Source organism: Numenius arquata, chromosome 4 (genome assembly GCF_964106895.1).
Source record: "Numenius arquata chromosome 4, bNumArq3.hap1.1, whole genome shotgun sequence".
Lineage (NCBI taxonomy): Eukaryota > Metazoa > Chordata > Aves > Charadriiformes > Scolopacidae > Numenius > Numenius arquata.
In genome coordinates, this window is record NC_133579.1 from 1,938,096 (window position 1) to 1,961,086 (window position 22,991).

Below are 22,991 nucleotides of genomic sequence, written 5' to 3' on the forward strand. Positions count from 1 at the left end.
CTGTGATTGATGCAGGTGTCAGCTTCAGGACGATCAACATCTCACCTTGCAGAATTTGACTCCACTGCATTTTCTCTTTGTAATAGTTCAGCAAACTGCACTATTTTATACTCCTTTTTCTTTCTCCTTTTTTTTCTTACATAACTTCTGGGAAGAAAGTCTACTTTAAAGTACTGACGGAAAATAACTGCTGTCTGGAATAAATAAAATGTGCGAAGTGGTGATTTTCTTATGATGTCAGTATTGTATGAACAACAAATCACTTTATACATCATAATAGATTATTTTCACAAATTGTAACTGAGTTACATATATGCCCAAGTTAGTACATGTCATAAGGTCCCCATTGTGCAAATCCACAGAGGGTCCAAGTCCAGATGGGTTATTACAGACTCCAGACACAAAACTTAGTCAATGTTGGATCCCCCCAGCCTGGAAGGGGAGGAAGAGGAGGAGAGAGGGGTTCGTCACAGTAAATCAATTCATCCCAACTTTCTGAAAAACCCTTAAAAATCCAGCGGATGAGTATTCGGTGTGCAGGCTCTCTTCTGGCTTGAAATACCATGGTGCAAACCAGGAACATCTGGAGCTGAACTCAGGCGCGCTTGCAGCAAGCCGTACCTCTCCAGACACGGAGCTACTCCATAACTACAACTTCTCCATAGGCGGAGTTTAGAGCGATTGCTGAAACGTGCATCCAGCAGCCAGTTTGGCAAACAAACACAATGGCTACATTTACATTAGGAAATCAAACAGTGCAAAGTCTACACACCAGACCAAAGGTCAAGTGTCATGGTCTGGCCGTATCCCTGGTTAGAATCATAGAATGGTTTGGGTTGGAAGTGACCTTAAAGACCATCCAGTTCCAACCCCCTGCCATGGGCAGGGACACCTCCCACCAGACCAGGTTGCTCAAAGCCCCATCCAGCCTGGCCTTGAACCCCTCCAGGGATGGGGCAGCCACAGCTTCTCTGGGCAACCTGGGCCAGGGTCTCACCACCCTCACAGCAGAGAATTTCTTTCTAGTATCTAATCTAAATCTCCCCTCTTTCAGTTTAAAACCGTTCCCCCTCGTCCTATGTCTCCCATCCCTGATCAAGAGTCCCTCCCTTTCTCTCATGTAGCCCCCTTTAGGTACTGCAAGGGGTTATAAGGTCTCCCCAGAGCCTGTTATACTCCCTCTGACCCTAAAGAGCAGTCACTGTATCCAAAGCACCTGGGGACAAATGTCCCTAGACTGGCCTCATTCCCAAAGCGTGCCCAGAAATTGTTGGGGAAGAGTATTAGTTAGTCCTGATCAAAAAGTATACCCTTGCTCCACCTATTAGCAAGATAAACAGTAGCATCCATGCCTTGGAACTGTCCAATTGACTGATAGAGATGCTACTGTGTATTTTAAAAATTTTAAAGATTTAAAATTTAAGATTTTAAAAAGTCCTCAGACATATTTGCCCATGGCAGGTCCTCTGGTTCACACAAAGAGGTAAGCAGGGAGAATTCAACTCTCTTGTGGAAATTTTACTTGAGAGAGATGGTTCTTTCAAATCAAGGTTTTTTGTTTTGTTGTTTTTTTTGGTTTTTTTAAATGGGTTGGGTATTTCTGTCCGTTAAGTGTTTTCTTCTTTTTATTTAATGCTTGTGTTTTATTTGGTAGCCTGCTGCTTTACTATTAATAGAATCTTGGCTTTTGCCTGATTAACCTGCCTTTTGTCTACAATTCACAGCTAAACAAGCACTAACCAGTACCGTCACAATGAAAAAAAATTATATACACATCTAAAACAATAATATTAAGACAACAACTAAACCAGGAAATAAAAAAAAAATGAATCTGTGCAGTTAAAAGATCTAAAAATAATATCAACCTCTATACAAATTTGTCTGGCTGCGGTGTCCACAGCTACAGCTGTACATGGCAGTCAGAACAGTGAGCATCACTTCCCAAATCATCATCAGGTGTTTTAAGAAACACCCACAGTAGTGGCTGCTGAGGAAATATTTTCCTTTATCATCCTGAGATTTTAAATGTGCAAGTGTCCTACCAATTTATCTAGTGCATAAAAAAGAAGAAGGGAAGGAAGGGGGGAAGGAGAGAAGGAGTAATGGAATGAAGGAGGGAAGAAAGGAAGGAAGGAAGGAAGGAAGGAAGGAAGGAAGGAAGGAAGGAAGGAAGGAAGGAAGGAAGGAAGGAAGGAAGGGAGGAAGGAAGGAAGGAAGGAAGGAAGGAAGAAGGAAGGGTAAGACAGAGACAGAAACATCACAATGGCTTTTGTTTCAAAATAGTTTGCTGTGCGATGACTGAAGCCTGATTTGTAGGCATTTTGTATTCTTGCCCAGAGCCTTGAGGAGGGGAAGGTAATGGAGTTTCTGGAGTTGCTGAAAAAAGAATATAGAAAGAATTACGTATTTTTACATTCTGGCCTACTCTGCATACAAATCTACATGCTACTGCGTTGAAAGGTAGGCCTGTTACATGTGGCATGCTAAGGAAAGAGGATATTTTAATTATCGGAATTTTCAGTCCATTAAAAATTGTGCATGTGAAAACAATTCTATATCGGAATGGTGCTGAATTTTTAAAAATAGATTAAATTCAGGTCAAAGTCTCTTACTTAACACTGTTTATATGCATACATTTTTAATGCGCAATTATTTTAATTTGAGAATGCTGATGAAATAGCTCTACGAGAACTGACAGGCCACCATTCTAATTAATATTCTTAAATATAACAGTGAAATGTTATGACAGAAGGCTAACTCGCAATTACTTACAAATCTGTTCTGTATGTACAGGAGCCGACATTGAACTTATGAGGATAGTTTGGCCAGTTAACGGATCCTGGGCTAAGTGAGGATGCACTGGGTGATGCAGATGACTGGCGTCATTAGAAGTACCTGCAGAAATAACAGGAGCGTACATCAATTCAAAAAAGCATGTTGTTGCCAGCAACTTATACTTCAATAATTACATTTCCGCTGAGCAAATATTTTGATTGGCAATTTGAATAATTTCCTCTGGGTATTCATTAAACAATTTAACCAGACTTCAACCATATTAAGCACTGTGTTTATTTTTAGTGTTTTGACTGCATTAATAGTGGATTTCATGAAATATTTGTAAGGCTTCTTCCATCTGTAGTATGATAAATTCAACATAATACCACATGGTAAATTTAACAAGTTGTTAGCTTACCTCCCAGTAACATTTCCTGAAGCAAACTGTCAATTTTGACAATTCCAAATAGTTTAACCAATTGTATTTGCTCAATCATTTGCCAAGTGATGCTCTGGAGTGTAGGCAGTAGAAGCAGAAGTTCTCCAAATCTTCCTCGGGAGTCATACTGACGGTCATTAATATAATCCTCTAAACTGATTTGGACTTGGAACCGCATGTTCTTAATCTTCATTGGATTACTCAGGCCTTTTGCATCTTAAAAAATGATGAAAACTTAAACTCAAGACAGATTACGATTTGGGAGGAGCATCTTGCTATTTTTCATTTTATTCTTTTCCACCCAGCTAGACAACCTGAGCAGGTGCTACAACAACAAAAATCACTTTCGATATAATCACGTGTAAAACAATTCTGAGAGATATTTTTTAAAAGGTACCTGGATCGAAAAACACAATCGCTTTCAAGCAGGCGTACTCATTGTCATCTATTTGAATTTCCTGGAAGGGTCGAACTAATTCATCTAGAATCCGATTTGCTACTCGGCTGATCTCTACTTCACTGCTGTTGCGATGGATAATGTAATTGTTGCCTTGGAGAGAAAGAACACCAACATGTGGATGGATATAAAGACTTGGACGTAACATACTTGTCCTTTCAAAAGGACATCTCATTTTGCTTAATAAAATTCATATTTTTTTTAAGTAATAACTCTCATTATTACTTGTATGATACTCCTTCGTATCATACAAAACTGTTCTTTGCAAACAGAGTACATGTGCAAAATATACCTGTCACCCAGTAAATAATCTGTGACACCTGCCAACATGTCCAGTTACTGAGGTCCGTATTTGACTGCACAAGTATGGAGCAAGAAGGCCTTTATCTTTATCTTCTTCTTCCCCCATTAAAATAATATATCCCAAGCTGAATGACCAGGATTTGTCAATGGACAAAGATGCCTTCCTCCAGAAGAGACACCAGGAATGCTTGTTTTTCTAACAGGTGCCTCTGTTACCCCTAATAAAATTTAGAAGCATCATAAAATTTTCAGTAAAGAATGAATTTTCCCTCCTCTTTTAATTTTAAATTTCCGTTTTGGAGCTGTCTCCATCACGGCATCATAGTTCACGTTCTGTCCAGAAATCATCACAGAGTTTCCAAAAGCCACCAAGCAGTTTTTGAGAGAAAAGCTGATGATTTTATCACAAGAGATCTATGACAAAATGACAATGGCAATATAAGCTTTATAGATATCTACCTCCAAGTATCAGAAATAAGCCTTGGAGCCTCAAATTGTTTCTTCTTTTGGTATATATGCTGATGTTGGTGGTACTGACTATAATTTTTATTCTTATAATTTTATCTTTATTTTCCTTATTACCTACTAATCCCAATAAAACTGCCAATATTTCCTTTTTATTTCTGTTAATTTTGTCAGTAAAACTGTATCTAGAGAAAGAATTAGGTTAAGAAAGTAATTTGTGTAGTTTTTAACTTGAATGGATTCCTGGTGAGAGTCATATCTCCAGAACAAGCCTTTCTTGTCCTTTTAATATAAGTAAAAATAGATTAAAGCTGATTTAGAGCCATAAAAAAGGCAGGACCAAAGAGGAAGAACAAGTAGTGGAAAACCTCCTTGTACAACGTGACCAGTGAAGAAACTAGTTTGAGTCTATATTCCACTAGTTTTGTCTCACATCAGAAATCCTGGCCAAGAAGACCTACAAGACCCACAAGAACTTCCACATGGCCATCCAGTTTTCTAGCCTGTAGGATCTTCTCTGACTATGTCCGAAGGGCTCTTGAGAAAGCTCCAGATACATGGTTTTCATGAAGACTGAAATTAGTACATGGGCCACAGTCTGGCTGCTCCTCTCTTACACAAAGTTTTTTTCTGGGGTTTTTGTTGTTGTTGTTTTTTATGGGACAAAGGTGCAGAAAGGATGCTAATGTAAGGAGACAATTGGCCAGGATCTCTCTTAAGTTGTGGTTTCTGCTATCAAATAAACCTTGAGCTGTAGAAACTCACAGGAAATGGTCCACCTGCTTTTGCTGGAACAGGGCACATGACAATATGTAATTAATAGCTATTTAGCATCCACAGAAGGCATTGCTTCGATTGTGCCAGAAGAGTTGTCCCACTTAACTGATTACATGGTTGCTAATGTACTAGAACATCATAATTATTAATTAAAACAAAACCAATATTTACCTAAAAGTAAAATGTCCTTATAGGCCATGGACCGTTTTGCTGCTCCAAGCAACAAGTGTTCCCCGGCGTGTGCTCTTAGCAGGGCAACCTCAAGGAAAAAGACATCAGAATCATCAGAAGACAAAGCAGTTAAGTTCCCAAAAGGGCAAAAGAAATGAGGATGCATATTACCGTGAGTGTATTCAGCTATAGGTACATATTTAAGACCAAGATTCTAACACAAAATGTAAAAACTTTAACACTGTACTAACAGCCCACTATAATTAAATTGTCATCCTCCCTCACTTCTAGATTTTAAACACCGTCTCTGCAAAATACTTCTCAATAAATATGATACTTGCATTTATTTCCTAGTGCCTATTCCCTTAACAAAGTTTCCTCTGGAATTTTAAGTTGATACTGAAGACTCCAGTGGGCTGGAACGAACAATAAATTCAGCACTATCAGTGTTTTGTTTTTGTCACCTTGAACCAAAACTTTATGTGGCACTTAAAGGAGCTGTTTCCCCAACAAAGCCAAACACGCTAAAACATCCACTACTGCCAACAAAGAAGAAACCTGACTCATACCAGGAAGGCACTTGAAAATGTGGTCATTAGTTTACTCTTTGTCACCTATTTGCATTCCTTTTTTTTTTTTTTTTTTTTTTAACGTCTGCTTGAAACTTCAGCGCTGGCCTCTACTTCCTCAAGGAACTCCTGTCTTGGCAAGTCATTCTTTTCTTAGGGATCCAAGCCAATATTATGAGTGATGTAAAGGCACACAGCACCCAGGAATACTTAACGTGTTCAGACTTTTCAGGTTCTCAGCAGAGTTAACTTACCTGCTGTGGCCTGCTCTACGGTTTATACACCAGGCTGATTCCCAGGTCAGGAATCATTTGATCAAACCCTGATGGTTTATTTCATAACTAAATGCACAATGTCCCTTAGAAAGAGGCTATCACAAATGCAACAGTGGCATTTGTTTTACAGAATCACAGAATCACAGAATGATATGGGGTTGGAAGGGACCTCTGGAGATCATCCAGTCCAACCCCCTGCCAGAGCAGGGTCACCCACAGCAGGTCCCACAGGAACACATCCAGGCTGGGTTTGACTGTCTCCAGAGAAGGAGACTCCCCCACCTCTCTGGGCAGCCTCTTCCAGGGCTCTGCCACCCTCACAGGAAAGAAGTTCCTCCTCATTTTCAGATGGAACTTCCCATGTTCCAGTTTGTGCCCATTCCTTCTTGTCCTGTCCCTGGGCACCACTGAAAAAAGACTGGCCCCATCCTCCTGACACCCACCCTTTCAGTATTTGTAGGCGTTGATCAGATCCCCCCTCAGTCTTCTCTTCTCCAGACTAAACAGACCCAAGTCCCTCAGCCTTTCCTCATCAGAGAAATGTTCTAGTCCCCTCATTGTCTTCGTAACCCTTTGCTGTCCCCTCTCCAGCAGTTCCCTGTCCTTCTTGAACTGGGGAACTTTTAACTCCCAATACCTTTGTCACTACTCTTCTTAGGTACTTAAGTTTCCGGAGTATTTCCCAACATGTACCCCTCAAGTACTGAGGAGTGTTTTCAGCCTATCTTTCTAAGATGATTTTTTTGTGTTTTTTTAAATACAGACAGGAACTGTTTAATGAGGGCTGATCCCTTCTCTTTTCCTTCATGTCATCTTAACAATAAAACCAGAAATTTATTACTTTTACTTTTGTTGCCTCTGTGTAACCAATGCATTTAAAATTGTCCTTTCGCACAGATGGACTTTTAACTTATCCCAGTATGTTGAGCTTGTGCACACATATCATCTATTCTGCATGTCTGCAAAGACATCATTAAGCTCCTATTTTGGGGGGTCTCCTTGGCCTGACATACCTCCATGTCCCTGAGGAAGAGTATAAGAGGGAACTAGCTCAGTTTGAGTCTCAAACCCAAGGATGATCTAACTCTCCTTGCAGGATTTTGTCCAACACTGAGAGACTGAAGAGGCAAAAAGGAGGAATTACACAATTCAACTTCACAGAGTCATTTTCAAGCTGAATGAGATTTTGGTGGACTGGAATCGAGAGATCCTGCACCATGAATTAACCTTCTGCCCAGGAGGTCAGTGAGAGGACCACTCACTGCAACGTGGAGACACTGGTTCTGAGCACAACTTTGAAACCCAGAGATAAATTAGAATTTATTACAGATGTGAAGATAGATCAGACCTCTGTCACAAAAATCCTTAAGAAGTTTCAAGGTTTGATGCTTTTTTCCCCCCACACTCATTATATATAATATAATTTTAGTACATTTTATTATATGAAAGATTGTTTGCTATGGATTGATATTGGTACGTTTGGCATTTGTTCGAGATTCTAATGGCTTTTATTTTTTGCAAGTAGAGAAGATCTGCTTCAAATTAAACAACGCACTGTCTTAAACCATATTATAATGAAAGGGGAACATGAAATAAATAATTTGCAATGTCCAAAAAAAAGCATGGCTTTTTTTTTACAAGGTTTTTTTCATTTTTCCATGCAGCTTGGTATCTCTGCTTCCAAAAGAATACAGAAAGCACAAATCACTGAAATATATACTAGTTTCCTGCTTCTTTTTGTTACTGTGCTAGAGCCTTATCAATTTCCTCTGGCTTTTTTGTGACGCTGCTATTTCAAAGCTTTAAAAAATTTTAAGAGAGTTGATCTAGCACCTAACTCTATGCGATCAGACAAAAAAAAAAAAAAAAAAAGAGTGGTTAATCATAACATTTAAATATCACAGAAATAACAGGACATTCATTAAAGTTCTCTCTTTGGTCTCCTCTTATACCTGGTCATCCAGTGGTAATTCACAGAATCCTGGAATATATTTAGCCCATTCCACCAGGACCAAAAGTTGTTGCTTCATAGATTCACAGACATCACTAATACCAGCAATTTTCTTAACATTTATGTCAGTGCTAGCACCAGGACTGGAGATTGAGATCTGGCCATAGTGAGAGAAAAAAATAACAATGTTACATTTCATATAATTGCATTTTCACTGGTTAACAGCATATTTAAGAAAAAAATGGCAGCAGTAATCATGCATGCTCTTGAGAAATTCCTTGACCAAATGGACCATTAGTCTGCACGTAAATTATAAATTTTTATTTCTCATTATTACCAGTGTGTATTATAGTATGTTAAAAATTACACTATTCGTATCATGATACAATATCTTCTCATTCCAAAATACTAACTTAAAATATACCAGAGCCCTTTTTATGGGGGTTGGAGAAAGTGGGTTTATTCCTTTAAAATGGTTGACGTTCACTTCATTTCAGAAAAAAAACCCAAGAGCTCATAGGGGCATGCAGTAACATTAAGGGCAAAGAAAGAGAGAGATAAAGGGGTAGCATGTTCTTCTAGTGAAAAGACAAGTATCATTAACTTTAGAAGGTAAAACAGGGGTTTTAGTGCCTGGAGGAGAATGGTTTGTAATGATGAAGCAGCAGCATAGGCAGAGGCCTGAGACATTTCAGAGCAAATGTAAAGGATATGAGTGTGCATTAGACCACCTGCAGTGAACAGTGTTCTGTGAAATAAGGAGAGAGCAATATCTTTCTGGGCCTGAAGCTGGGGCACTTTCACATAATCACTGAGCCAAATCTTGAAATTCTAAATGACTTTTAAAGGAAAGGAACAAAACCAGGCTTGCTCTTAAGGCAGGCAGGAAAGACAACTTAAGATAAAACCAAGTCTGGGAAAAGAAGGTCAGTTTATAGCTGCAATCATTCCAGGGAAGAAAAAAGAAAAAGAAAAAGAGAAAAGGAAAAATAAGTAAAAAAGGAAAAATAAGAAATTTCTTATACTGAGCTGAAACCCTTCCTGGTGCAACTTGTGCCCATTGACATTGACCATGACTTGAACATTGCACATTGACTTGAACATGACAATATAAGACTAGATCCCTGTTGTCCAGAGAACCATCAGAGACATGTGCCTTGACTCCCATGAGAGTCCAGCAGGTCCCTTTCATGTTTACATAATCCTGGAAGCCTCTCCTGGGTCTGTGGGAGAAAAATTGTCCTTGTACAATTGCCCCCTGTAATGGATCTTCAGGGACAAAAATAATTCATTTTCCCTATTTTAATATGAAAATTTTGAAAGGGATGGATGCCACCTCCTTCCTCATTTCACAGCTGAAGGATTTGGCCAATGTTTTGTGACACTACCACCTCCTCCAAGTCTCTCCTCAGGACTGGACTCATCTTACAGACTCATTCAATTGAGGAAAAAACAAGGACCTTTAAGACTTTACTTTTCCATCATGTTAATGTGACCTCTTGGTCTTTGAGGCCAAGAGTGTATCATCACATATGCCTGGCACAGTGGGAGCAGTTCTCTCCTACTACAACAAAACAGTCACTACATGTTGTATCTTTTTTTGGGGACTTCTGCCACAGCCTTCTCAGGTGCTGCTTCAACCAATTCTTCTTTTGTTACAGAGAAACAGGCCTTTCCTCTTCTTATGACACGGAACAGTTTCTTTGTCAGAAACTTCAGAATCACCCTTGAAACTCTTCTGCTTTTTCTCTACATTTTTCCTTTTTTGACCTTTCTTGGATGAGAAGACCTGGCTTTCCTCAGCCGTTGACTGTGTACATTTCTTGATAGTGTTGCTCACAGCGACATTTGGGTGACCAACGAGGACTTGGACTGCTTTAATTTCTGTGATGCTTCTTGGATTTTCTTTCCTCAGGGATATCTCTTGAACTTCTTTCTTCTCTGATATCTTCTCTCTTATTCCTGTGGTCTTCTCTTTCTTTTTCTTTATCATCCCAGTCTCTCTGGCAGTCTTTTTTCTTTATCCCTGTCTTGACCTCTCCCTTTCTCATTCCCACTCTTGATCTATTTTGTGTTGGTTGGACCTGGTGGTCTTAAAGGTCCTTTCCCAATTAAATGATTTTACAATCCTATGATGCCAGATAATAAGTAGAATAATTTATGTGTATACTCAAGGTGATGTTTTAGGCCAGGAATCTACTGCCTGAAAAGAACTTTGTGGCAGGAAAGGCTGAGGATGTGATTCTGTTTTAGACAGCACTTATTCCTGAATTGCATATAACAGTTGGAAATGATTAAGGGAGTAACACAAAAAAAGCACAATAAGCAAGTTCAAAGAATTACTAAGGAGGTAAAAATAGGTATATTTTTCATACTGTATAGGTATGAAAGGTAGGATGGTCCATTATGTGCATCTAGTCTGCCCAGACATGCAATATGTACCAAAGACTATCACCCAGTAATTCCTGCATCAATTCTTTACAGACAGTTCCACCCTAAGAGAGATGCTGATGAAGGATGAGATTACAAAACATTTGGGGATGTATAAATCAGTCAACATGAAATCATAAAGGTGGCAGTTAAATTCTAAGTAAGTTAGTAAGAGGTGCAAGAATGCAGAATCAATGACTGTGATTTATCTGAGGTGCAGAAAAGGACTGGAGACTGTTCCATTCAGCAATTGATTGGATAGGGGAAAAAAAAAAAAAAGAAAATGAAGTTCAGATGAGACAAAGAAAATTTAAAAGAGAGATGTGAATAGACTGTAGTTGGAACACTTCTGTTTGCCTTATTTATAATGTCTAAGGATATTAAAAATGGGATTTTCAAAAGAATGTAAGGAAATGAGTGTCCACACCCCTTTGAATGTAATGGCTTTGGACAATTTTTTCCCTAATGTTTCATGGGAAAGCCAGCCTCAAGGATAGATAGATGCTACCATCTGTCTGAGACAGCAACTGATTTAAAAGCAGAAAGAATCATAAAGCTTTATTAAGAAAGGCACCTAGGACATATTGTCTTGGGCAAAGTAGGATTTTTTTTTATTGACTTTGCTTTAAGAATGTATTCTAGTACTGATTCTTCCATTGGGTAGAGGAAGCCGGGTGCATTCTCGAAGTAGAAAAAAGTAATCTCAATAATTATATTTAATACAATAAGAAATTGAAAGGTATTTAACTTTAGAAAAAATGATCTTAAAATCATCAAATAATTTTGTGGTAGAGCTCAGTACCTGACGGGAGAGTGTCTCAGCTTGTGACAATGTGCTAATCGAGGGAATGTTGCAGCCATCATAAGTGGTTCTTCTCGTACTTATCCTGTCCCGTTCATTTTGTACAGCTGGAAAAGAATAATCATCTCATTTATTGACTTGCAGACATTGCCACACTAGATAACTATAAGAATCAAAAGGTATGACATTTGAAAAAGACCTTATGCTTTTAGCTCTGAGTGATGAGGAAGGATGACAATACATGTTTACGGTCTTTATTTGTGTGCGGTTTGCCTGTAAAAACTACGAGTAAGTAATTGTAGATAGATACTGAATTATCAGCACTTTTGTGACTGGCTTTATTACAGTAAAACCCCTTTCTTCCTTCAAATTTGAACACACGCTGTCATTTTAACCAATTTAATAAGGGAGGCTTTATGATAGTGGTAGGAGTCGACACCTCCAGGCTGCTGAAGAGGTCCGGAGGTACAGCACCACCGCCGGCAAAGCGTCTCAGCCAGAGGAAGCGCCAAAGCCCTTCTGCTGCTCTGCTGCACGACACCCTGAAACAGGGGTCGGTCCTCAACTTAATCCACCAGTTAAAACATAAATCTCATGCTCCTCCTCAGTGACACTGCACTCCTAGCCCATGTATAGAACATTAACTAAGTAAAAAAAAAATTTATAAAAACACCAAAAAAGTTTTAGGCCCGTAAATTTTGTTTCATGGGGTCCAAAGAAAGGGCAGTTGAAAGGGCTTTGGACAAGGACTCCTTAATCAGCACACGCAAGGCTTAGGAAGGCTTATTTTTGAATTGAAGGAAGAAGAAAAAACAAAACTATCAATCAGATTTTTCTAAAACCTAGATTATGTCCAAGGTTAGGCCAAGGAGAAAAAAAAAAAAAAGAATTGTGCTGATCAAAATCTTTTTATTGCACAAGGAATCTCATCATCTTTTAAGAGCAGCAGCTTTATTTCCAAAGATATGTTTGCTACTTTGTGGGAAACAATCTGCATTACAGAATTTAGGAGTAGTACCAAAGGCTTCAATAAAAAAACCTAAATATTCTATGCCCTGAATAGTTTTCAGGGTTTATCTGAACAATGCACATAGTTTATTCCAGAGGTGTACTAACTTTTTGCCAAGGACACTTACTGGCGGGCCTTTTATTAAGGTCACAGTCAGAAATGCTGTGCAGTGATAAACACAAAGTGCTAAATGTTCATGTGGATGGGAAACAAAAAATATAACCTTTTTAAAAAGACCAGAGAAAAAACCATTCAATGAATCTCAGCAGCTTCAGCGCTACCCAGAGAATTAAAATAAGGTCAGCGCTGATTAGTATTAGAAAAATAGTAAGCTATTTTGACAATCACTAGTGAAAGTCACTGGTGGAGCACTTTGAGAATCACAGGGAAATTCTTCAATTTTCTCCTGTCTATGCATAATTTTGAATTATTAGAGTGGATTGTCTGTCCTCCTTTTTGTCATTTCAGGTTAAAACTGCCTACACCAGAGGAAGGGGGACTATTTGCTCATAGGACTTGTATAGCTTTTACTGGCTTTTCTTCACCCTGAAGAAAAGAAAGCGATTTGCTAAAAACTAGCTAAGAAATGATAATATAGACTATGCTACACTTCTGCTACGAGACATCCCCTGACAGTGCGGAGAGGTATACAGAGACACACAAGCACTTAAATGTACAATTCAGTGTTTTGAATTATTTTAGCACTGGGAAACCTTGAATAAACATGGCTTGGATGCTATGAAAAAATGAAAGTTTTATAGGGAGCGGGACCAGAGGATACAGAGCGGCGTAAATTAGGTTAAAAGTTTTGTGCAGGTTCTGTCTTCATAAAGAGGAGGCAGCAGCATGTCTCATGGCGATGTCAGCGGGCCATGCATCAGGCTGCTTTAGCATCTTGAGGGCAGTGATTATTTCTCCGGTTTGGGCTCCCCAGTACACAAAAGACCCTGGAAAACTGGGCAGTGTCCAGTGGAAGGCTATGGAGTGCTAACCCACAGGATCACAGAATCACAGAATGGTAGGGGTTGGAAGGGACCTCTGGAGATCATCCAGTCCAACCCCCTGCCAGAGCAGGGTCACCCACAGCAGGTCCCACAGGAACACGTCCAGGCTGGGTTTGAATGTCTCCAGAGAAGGAGACTCCACCACCTCTCTGGGCAGCCTCTTCCAGGGCTCTGCCAACCTCACAGGAAAGAAGTTCCTCCTCATTTTCAGATGGAACTTCCCATGTTCCAGCTTGTGTCCCTTGCCCCTTGTCCTATCACTGGGCACCACTGAGAAGAGCCTGACCCCATCCTCCTGACACCTGCCCTTTAGATATTGCTCAGCATCGATGAGGTCCCCTCTCAGTCTTCTCTTCTCCAGGCTGAACAGCCCCAGGTCTCTCAGCTTTCCTCATCAGAGAGGTGCTCCAGCCCCTTGATCATCTTCGTAGCCTCCACTGGACTCTCTCCAGCAGTTCCCTGTCCTGCACAGTTCACCTGCACAAGGTGAAGCAGAGAGAGGCATCTGTTCATGTGGAAAAGAGAGGAACAAGGTGGAGGTGGGGGTCTAATTTCTGTAGTTTTACAGAACATGGAGCCAGATTCTTCTCAGATGCACAGTGAAAGGACAAGGGGCAACGGACACCACCCGAACTGCAGCAAGACATATTCCAATTCAATATAAGGAAAAAACCTCTTCCCGATGAGGGCGGCCAAGCACTGGAAGAAGTTGCTGAGAGAGGCTGTGGAATCTCCCCTCTTGGGGACTGCATAAATCTGGCTGGAGAGGGTCCTAAGCAACCTGACTGAACCTAGAAGTCAGCCTTGCTTTAAGTGGAGGCCTGGGCTAGATGACTTCCAGATGTCCCTTCTGAGCTAGGCTATTCTTTAATTCGAGGTTTTGAAAGTCTGTGAAGCTTTGCTTTTTTTGCAAAACTTTTAGGGCTGCTGTGGACACACAGGTCTTGCCTTTTCTTCACCCTTTTCTTTATGTAAGATTGCTAGTTTATATACAATATGTTACTGATTTTAATGGCTCAAATTCCAGAAGGCTAATCTTGTGTTCAAGGAGATCCACAAGAATTAGCAAACCTATTTCACACGTACGCAGTGTAACGCTGTTTAGAATATCCCCATCCAGCTGCAAGGAGAAAATCCATTTTACTTCATACTAAAACCTGATCACTAGCAAAGCAATGCTTTAGTATAGATATATAAGAACATAAAGAAACAGCTTCCTTTATCTTAGGGCAGATACACCATGCTCCAAACAAAACAGGTACCAAAGTTTGCGATGGACCATTTTTGAGTGCTTATTTAAATAAGATCAAGGGCATCTCTTTGCCACCACGTGATAATTGCCAGTAAAGGAACAGCCCCAGGAACCTGATACAAAAATCCTCTGATATTCCCACTGCCTTTCCTTCCCTATTGCTCTTCTTTCATGGTTGTCTGGTCCTTCCACTTTGACAGGAGCATCACTGTGACACCCGCGTTGAAGTCTTCACGTCTGCCAGTGAGATGCACAATTAACAATCTTCCCATATTAAGCCCTAATGAGATTAGAATTTTTTTTTCAGCTAATACGGACACTCCACCAACAGGAACCACTACTGCTCTCACCACGACTTTTTCACTCAACTTCACACTCCTTCCTCTGGCTTAAATGCTTCAGACATTTAAATTTAAGGGAAGAACCAGTAAATTGGCACTGTCATTACTTAGGTAGGGTAGAAACAAAATCCCAGAGATTTTATCACTCAAATTTGGTAAAAATAAATATAAACTCACACAGAACTTTTCCAGGATACGCCTCAACATTTTGAGTAACCTGGTCTGGTGGGAGGTGTCCCTGCCCGGGGCAGGGGAGTTGAAACTTGATGATCTTTAAAGGTCCCTTCCAACCTGAACCATTCCATGATTCTATGATTTAGAAATCAATGATTTTTGGTGCCAGGATTCATGGATTAAACAGTTGAAAAACTAACTTAAACCCACAGATTTGCTAATGCTCAAAGTGTTAGAACTGCTTATCCCCCTGAAAATTAGATTTCACCTGAATATAAAAGCATTTCTCCATCATGAAGGCACTATAGCAGACTTTCCATTGAATTAGTCTGCTGGAGGTCTTCTTAGTATTTTTATTATATTTTAAAACTAATTCAGATTATTTCTCTCTGTATATCAGATAATAAATTGCTCCATTACCTTCTTTTTTCATTCCTGCGCGAAAACACTTTTTCAAGCGACAATATCTGCATTGATTCCTTTTGTCCTTGTCAACAATACACTGTCGGTTGAATCTATCAGAGACAAGAAAAGGTAAATGTATAAAGCGTTAAAAAAGCAGCACCTTGATTACAAAGAAAGAAAACCAACTAATCTGGCCTGTCAGAATAATGTCTATAAACACAAAATTCCTTCTGTTTTTTTTTTTTATTTTATTTTATTTTATTTTATTATTATTTTTTATTTATCAGTCTAGAGAGATGTTTCATACCTGCTCAGTTCACAGGTATATATGTGTGTGTAGAGATACATGGATTGGAATGGGCAAGTGGGGAAAATTTTGGAGTTATGTGCATCATTTACACCTCAGTTTGCTTGTGAGATGTGTCCGTAACTGGCTGCATCAATGGGAAAAAAAAAAGAAAAAGAAAAGCTACAAATAGAAAAAGGAAAGGATGTGTGGTGGCAGCCCAGAAAGCCAACCCCATCCTGGGCTGCATCCCCAGCAGCGTGGCCAGCAGGGCGAGGGGAGGATTCTGCCCCTCTGCTCCGCTCTGGGGAGACCCCACCTGGAGCACTGTGTCCAGCTCTGGAGTCCTCAGCACAGGAAGGACATGGACCTGTTGGAGCAGGTCCAGCAGAGGCCATGAAGATGCTCGGAGGGTTGGAGCCCCTCTGCTGTGAGGACAGACTGAGAGAGTTGGGGTTGTTCAGCCTGGAGAAGAGAAGGCTCCGGGGAGACCTTAGAGCCACTTCCAGTCCCTAAAGGAGCTCCAGGAGAGATGGGGAGGGACTCTGGATCAGGGAGTCTAGTGATAGGACGAGGGGTAACAGTTTTAACCTGAAAGAGGGGAGATTTAGATGAGATGTCAGGAAGAAATTTTTTGCTGTGAGGGTGGTGAGACCCTGGAACAGGTTGCCCAGAGAAGCTGTGGCTGCCCCATCCCTGGAGGGGTTCAAGGCCAGGCTGGATGGGGCTTTGAGCAACCTGATCTGGTGGGAGGTGTCCCTGCCCAGGGCAGGGGGGCTGGAACTCGATGATCTTTAAGGTCCCTTCCAACCCAAACCATCCTATGACTCTATGATCAAGGAAAGTGCCAGGTGTCACTGGCACGGAGGAGCCCTCAGCTGGGAAATCAGTGCCCTTGGCTGGCAAAGGTTACGAAATACCAATGAACAAGCCACATGTATCATTACAGATGACAATCTAAACAGGAAACAGGAGGGAAATTTTCTAACAACGCAATGTAATAAAGACATGAGGAAACACACAGAGCACAACGCTGCAACGTGGCTCGCCCAAGCTCTCATCCACACCTACATGTGGACCTAAGGGAAATGTACACGAGGTATCTCCTCCTCCCCTTGTCGGGCTTCTGCCCTTTTTGTTGTGCACGTGTTTGTTAGATAAATAGATCTCTCTTTTGCAGAGCTCTTCTTAGAATCACTTACATCAGCTTTTGTCACACCACTTAAGGAGTATGTCTGTGCCATATCACTGTGATATGTCTGTGAGGGACAGATTTCCATATAAGAGTATTAAGCAGCCAATGAAGAGTGTAGCAAATATTTCCAGTAACAAGCATTTCTTACAGAGTTTTCTCTGATTTGTCTGAACTCACAGAAATTTCCATATATTCTGTGTGTGACTTAAAACTGACAGTTTATGGACTCATGCATGCACAGGACAGTTCACCAAACATGGTGCACGGACCTGCAGGGTGATAATTTGGGCAGCCAGACACCCAGAAATTAGCAGACTGCCATTCAGGCTGACAGGGGGGAACACAGTCACTCAAAAGAGCAGTGTGGGAAGGTGTGTAGATGTGCTTGTACACTCTACAAAACAAGACTCATAAATCTTAGGCTTCCTATTCAGAAATGGCGTTCCTAAGAAAAAAAAAAAATTGAAAGGAATTCTTAGAAAACAGTTAAGAACTACAGTTTTCACACCGCCAGTGAAAATCTGAGAATTTTTCCTTTTTTTTTTTTTTTCAGAAGATGACCTATCTGATTATAAATAAAAGAGTGAAACAGCTCTTGAGTGATATAATGATGTCAATAATACCAACAGACATCTGGAATGTAGAATGCATCGTGTCAAGTAATCTTGAATAAAAGACATTTTGCCCAAATCATAAGAATACACCATGAATCACACGCTCACCAAAAGCACCACTTAGAATTCCTAAAGAAAAAGCTGAAAACACCCCTACGTAATCAATTAATTTAATGCATCTTGGGGCATTGAGCAACCTGGTCTGGTGGGAGGTGTCCCTGCCCAGGGCAGGGGGTGGGACTGGATGGTCTTTGAGGTTCCTTCCAACCCGAACCATTCTATGATTCTATGATTCTATGACTCTTGATGCACTTTTTAAATACCTGCAGGTATAGACGTGGTTTTTCCGTATGCTGCGCCTGAAGAATCCCTTGCATCCATCGCAGCTGGAAGCCCCGTAGTGTTTCCCGGTGGCTCGGTCTCCACAGATCGCACAGAGACTACTGACCCCCCCGTCGGCAGTGTTCATGTTGACCCCTTCTCCCGAACTGTCTGCGGAGAGGCAAAAACAACATAGGTAGTTATAGACAAGACTTTCAATCATCCCACCATGAACAATTTGTGCTTAAATAGAGTCCTTTTCTGACCTTTTTTTAATTGCCACTTACTATTTATATAGCATGGCACATCTAATTACATCTGGTTCTTATTCAGACGAACGCTTTCAACGTTCTGGTGAGGTTAGCAGGATTTATGAAGTTGGCAACACCAAGTAATTTTATTCGAAACTCTTTCTGACTAAAAAGGGGTCAGAAATTAAAATTAAATTTATATAAATTAAATAATTAGAACTAAAGTGTAACTCTGCATGTATAATTCTGTACACACTCCTACTAACATGAAGAGGGACCTCGGCACAAAGCAGTGCTGCCCAGTAAAGCCTGCAAAGATCTCGTGTATCAGTTCTCCCAGGAGCTGGCAATAACTGGCAACCATCAAAGATACAACTGCGTACGTGACCAGGAAAAAAAAAAAAAAAAAAAGACAATTTTTGCATAATACTTAATGAAAAAAAGCACTGTCTGTTATTTCCTTGAACAAATTTTCCAAAGGAGCATTGGTGCACACTTTACTTGCACAAGAGAATATTAGCTTCGTAATTAACAATTAGGCACTGAATATTGTAAACCATATGGAAGAAATTCACCTGAAATCAGAACGGACTTATTTTTTATTCTTTGAGTCACAATGTTTAACAAACTTGTTCAAAGAAATAATTGGAAAATATCTTTTTTCTGTTATGCTTCTGGTTTTTATGAAAGGAAAGCCGTTTGCAGTGTGCCCTAAACATTCATAGTTGTTCAGTCAGGGAGAGGAAAGAGCGCCACGTTAATTAGCTATTCAAACACGCATTCGCAAGTCAAGTACATGAGTTCATGAAGAGTGTACAGGGCGAGAAGTAAAATTGTTGATACACATGGGAATTATATTAAAAATTATGAAATGAAAATAAAATCTTAAAGGTGAGAATTCAGTTCTGTAAAGATTTTATTTTATTTTAAAAATAGATTTTTCATGACTGGAAAATTATTTTTAAAAATGGGTTACAGAATTACTTTAGCTAGAAAAATAAAAAAAAAACCTTTCTTTTGGAGTCTTTTAATTTTGCATCATAATAATCAAAAATACAAGATTTAAATTTAGTAATGAAATATTTCATAGCAATGTAAGTTGGGTATATACAGAAGGATATCCTTATTTTCCTTAGTATTCCCTGTCTGGGAAATAGACCTGATTTTGCAAAATTCCTTGATTTCAACAGAACTGTGTAATCTGCCTGAATGCGGCTTGTTAAACTTCTCTGAATGTTTCTAATTAATTTAGACGGCTAGAAAAAAACACATAGGAAGGTTCAGAAGAGGCAGCTTTTGGTTCCAGACTAGCACTGTAGCTACAAGATGATGCTTTTATAAATTCTACAAGAAAATACTTAGGCTAAACTCAAAGCAAGCTCTAAACGGAAAAGGGCTACACCTAATAACTAATAATTATCAAAGTAATCACTGACAGTGAATAATTTAACTAGCTCTGTCACCAACACATAATGCCACCCAGCATAACCTCCTTAATCTGCTTTCCCGTTTCATGTAACATTAACAGACCTGAGAGGGTGTTATTCAGCAAAAAAAACAAATGACCAACGAAATAGCCCATATTAGAGCAAAAGCAGAGAAATCATCTAAAAGTTGCATAATTGTTGTCGAGAGCTTCCAAATCACTTAAGGCTTAACAGTTTGGGTTTTTTTCCTAAATCAACAACCAAATCTACCTTTCTGTTTACTGAGCTTGCTGTAAAGTAACATCAGAAATCCAGATAAAACTTCAAGCCTGACAATAAAAAACAACTTGGGTTGGATATGGCAGGGATACACGGAAATGCAGGTGCTAAGAGTTCTTCCTGGAGATCACTAAATGTTTGTTCTGCCTTTTGAAAATCCACACTACAATAGATCTATGAATTATACTTCATGATACAATAAAACAATTTTTTTAAGCATATTAAAAGATTTGGAAAGCCATTTTAGAGTAGTTTAGTTTGCCTGATATTTTTCTTCACTTGAACAGACTGACTTTTCCCTTTTTTTTTTTTGGTCAGTCCTCAAGATGGCAGAGTGAAATGTGTCCTTCCTATTTCAAGCATAACATTGATGCAATTTCTCAAAAATTTGTTGATTAAAAATTTCACCTAAAATGTTACATTAGACAAACACAAATAGTGTTTCTCAGCTAAACATTAGCATCTAGAAAACCAACACAATTTTTTTAAAAAATCACTCTAGTTCGCTTATATATACACACATACCCAGAAAGGCTTGATTAACATTTAAATAAATATAATATTAGTCCAACAATTAGAGATTAGGCATCAAGAAACAGTAGCTGATTTTTTTTTTTTTACAAGCTTCTGTATAATTCTTTCCTGTTCTTCTGAATGTTACATATGAAATATAGTTTCATGTCCAAACTGTCAATGCCAGTTATTCAGTTGTCTTACAGTAAATAAAACAACTGCTGAACACACCATTTTCTTCCTTTGATTAACTGACTGGTGACAGTACAGTTCAGTTACTTTATTACACGTAACTTCTCTTTTATTTTCCTTAATGTTAAAGAATTATAATGTTATTAACTGAGAGTTAGTGATGAAGTGTAAAAGAAGAGATTTGTAGTACGAAAACAACCCCCAACTGCTCCACGAATAAACCTTTGAGCTAACACCTTCCAGCATTACTAAACTTTGCTTTTTCTGTGCCCTGGCTGGATTTTGCAGCAGGGAGCAGAACTCACCGGTGCCGTTATACAGAATCTGCATCGTTTCGAACTCCAGTGCCGTATACGATGGGTCTAAAACTTCACTGTAGTTTGCCATTTCCAGGTCTAGGATCGGTTCCGAGAGCTTCATCATTGAGTGCAAAGCCAGGGAAAAAGCTGCTCAAATGCCCAACCTTCCCATTCTGCTTCGCAGTGATTGATAATCCAGAGTTAACTATAACTGTGTGTCACTTACGTGCTGCAATGGGAGGAGCTGGAAAACTGCTTCTGCTTGCTATATTCTACCTGGGGGATTGGTGGTGGTTTTTTTTTTTTTCTTTTATGATACAGTGCAACCCTTCTGATAATCTTGGAATGCTTAATGGGATGACCTTATCAGAGGTTATATTGGTTTCAGTTCTTGAGTGAACCCAAGGACGTGCAGGAAGCTTCCTATCTCCTATGCCCTGCCACTCGTTTTGTTTTCAATGTATAAACATTGTATAAATGGTCACAGAATCACAGAATCACAGAATGGTGGGGGTTGGAAGGGACCTCTGGAGATCATCCAGTCCAACCCCCTGCCAGAGCAGGGTCACCTACAGCAGGTCCCACAGGAACGTGTCCAGGTGGGGTTTGAATGTCTCCAGAGAAGGAGACTCCACCACCTCTCTGGGCAGCCTCTTCCAGGGCTCTGCCACCCTCACAGCAAAGAAGTTTTTCTGCATGTTTAGATGGAACTTCCCACGTTCCAGCTTGTGTCCATTGCTCCTTGTCCTGTCACTGAGAAGAGCCTGACCCCATCCTCTTGACACCTGCCCTTAACAAACCACTCCGGCTGTTCCATGTAGAGAGACTGGAGGCCCGTATGTCATTTTGCTCTCCCTCTTCAGAACAATAAAGCAGTTTGACATGATTATGGACTATCCTCATACCCAAAACATCCATCATTATATTTTTAAGGGACAGCTGCAAGACCGCCTGTTTTGGCAACTGTCGGTGGGCTTTAACAGCAGCGAAGCAGGTCCATTGCTCATCAGGGGGTACACGCGGCACGTACAGACCCGGTTAAAAACCCTCCTGTAAAGCTGCTTGAATCTGTGCAAAAGAGAGAGCTAAATTTCACTGGCTAACCAGGTGCTTCAGATAGCAGAATTTAAAATGTTATTACTTCTCGATAAACTCTTTACAGAAAACTACCCTTTACACTGCTGAACAACGGATTAATTAGTTAAAGTTTACACATGTAGGAAAAATGCCCAGTTTGCATTTAATTAACAAGAGCCATTATCTGTATAGACAGCACTGAAACGCTTGCTTGAATGGAAAGAGTGCCTACTGTTGCTGTAAAAGGAGATGCAAAATGGCACCATAAAAAACAACTCCTTGATTTAAAAAAAAAAAAAAAAAGGAAGGAAGGAATGAAAAAATGAAAATTTACAAGAAAAGGCCCAGAAAAAAAAAAGCCTTTCGAAATTCACGCTTCTAATTTTCAAGTTGCCAGGGTTACCTGAGAGGCACAAATGATCCTTGTGGACACAGAGATGCAGCCTCTGGGCAGTTCTCCTCCTGACTCCAGCGGAGTCCAGTGACATAATCATGACGACAGGATTCTTGTACCAGTGACAGAGCAAGCCCCAAACCAAAGAGCATTTACCAGCATGGTACTGCTTGCACCAATTCTCTGCAGATTTGGAAGGGTCTCAGATTTTCAACCCACCACTATTCCTTTTCCTCTAAACCACTCATCCATTATTATATTCCATGAGATATCAAAAAATCTGCAAAAGTTACTACTTTAAAAAGGGCAAACCTGTAATGTTCTGCCTTCATATGAATAGCACATTTATTAATGACCAGTGTAGATACAAATAATTCCTATACACTACAGAAGACAAATAAAACATGGGAATTTTATAAGATATTTAATGCCTACATTATTGTTATAAGATATTTCATGCCTACAGTAATGGAAGAAATTCTCAGAAAGTACCATTTCACAGTACTGGCAGTGTACAAAGTTTCACTGTCTTTAACCATAGTTA

At 39.8% G+C, this 22,991-nt stretch overlaps 1 protein-coding gene across 2 annotated transcripts; it reads right to left on the reverse strand.

Moving 5' to 3' along the window:
- Positions 1 to 2,257: 2,257 nt before the first annotated feature.
- Positions 2,258 to 21,100, reverse strand: HNF4G (hepatocyte nuclear factor 4 gamma). 2 transcript variants are annotated; one of them, XM_074146396.1, is made up of 10 exons: positions 20,983 to 21,100; positions 18,018 to 18,186; positions 15,615 to 15,709; positions 11,415 to 11,521; positions 8,184 to 8,339; positions 5,388 to 5,475; positions 3,612 to 3,764; positions 3,194 to 3,430; positions 2,773 to 2,895; positions 2,258 to 2,376 (listed from the first exon to the last, which is right to left on the reverse strand). In XM_074146396.1, exons 1-10 carry the CDS (start codon positions 21,098 to 21,100, stop codon positions 2,258 to 2,260), a joined length of 1,365 nt encoding a protein of 454 aa, XP_074002497.1. The 2 variants fall into 2 exon arrangements, with proteins under 2 accessions (XP_074002497.1, XP_074002498.1); XM_074146397.1 differs by having other exon boundaries at positions 18,018 to 18,182; positions 20,979 to 21,100.
- Positions 21,101 to 22,991: the final 1,891 nt, after the last annotated feature.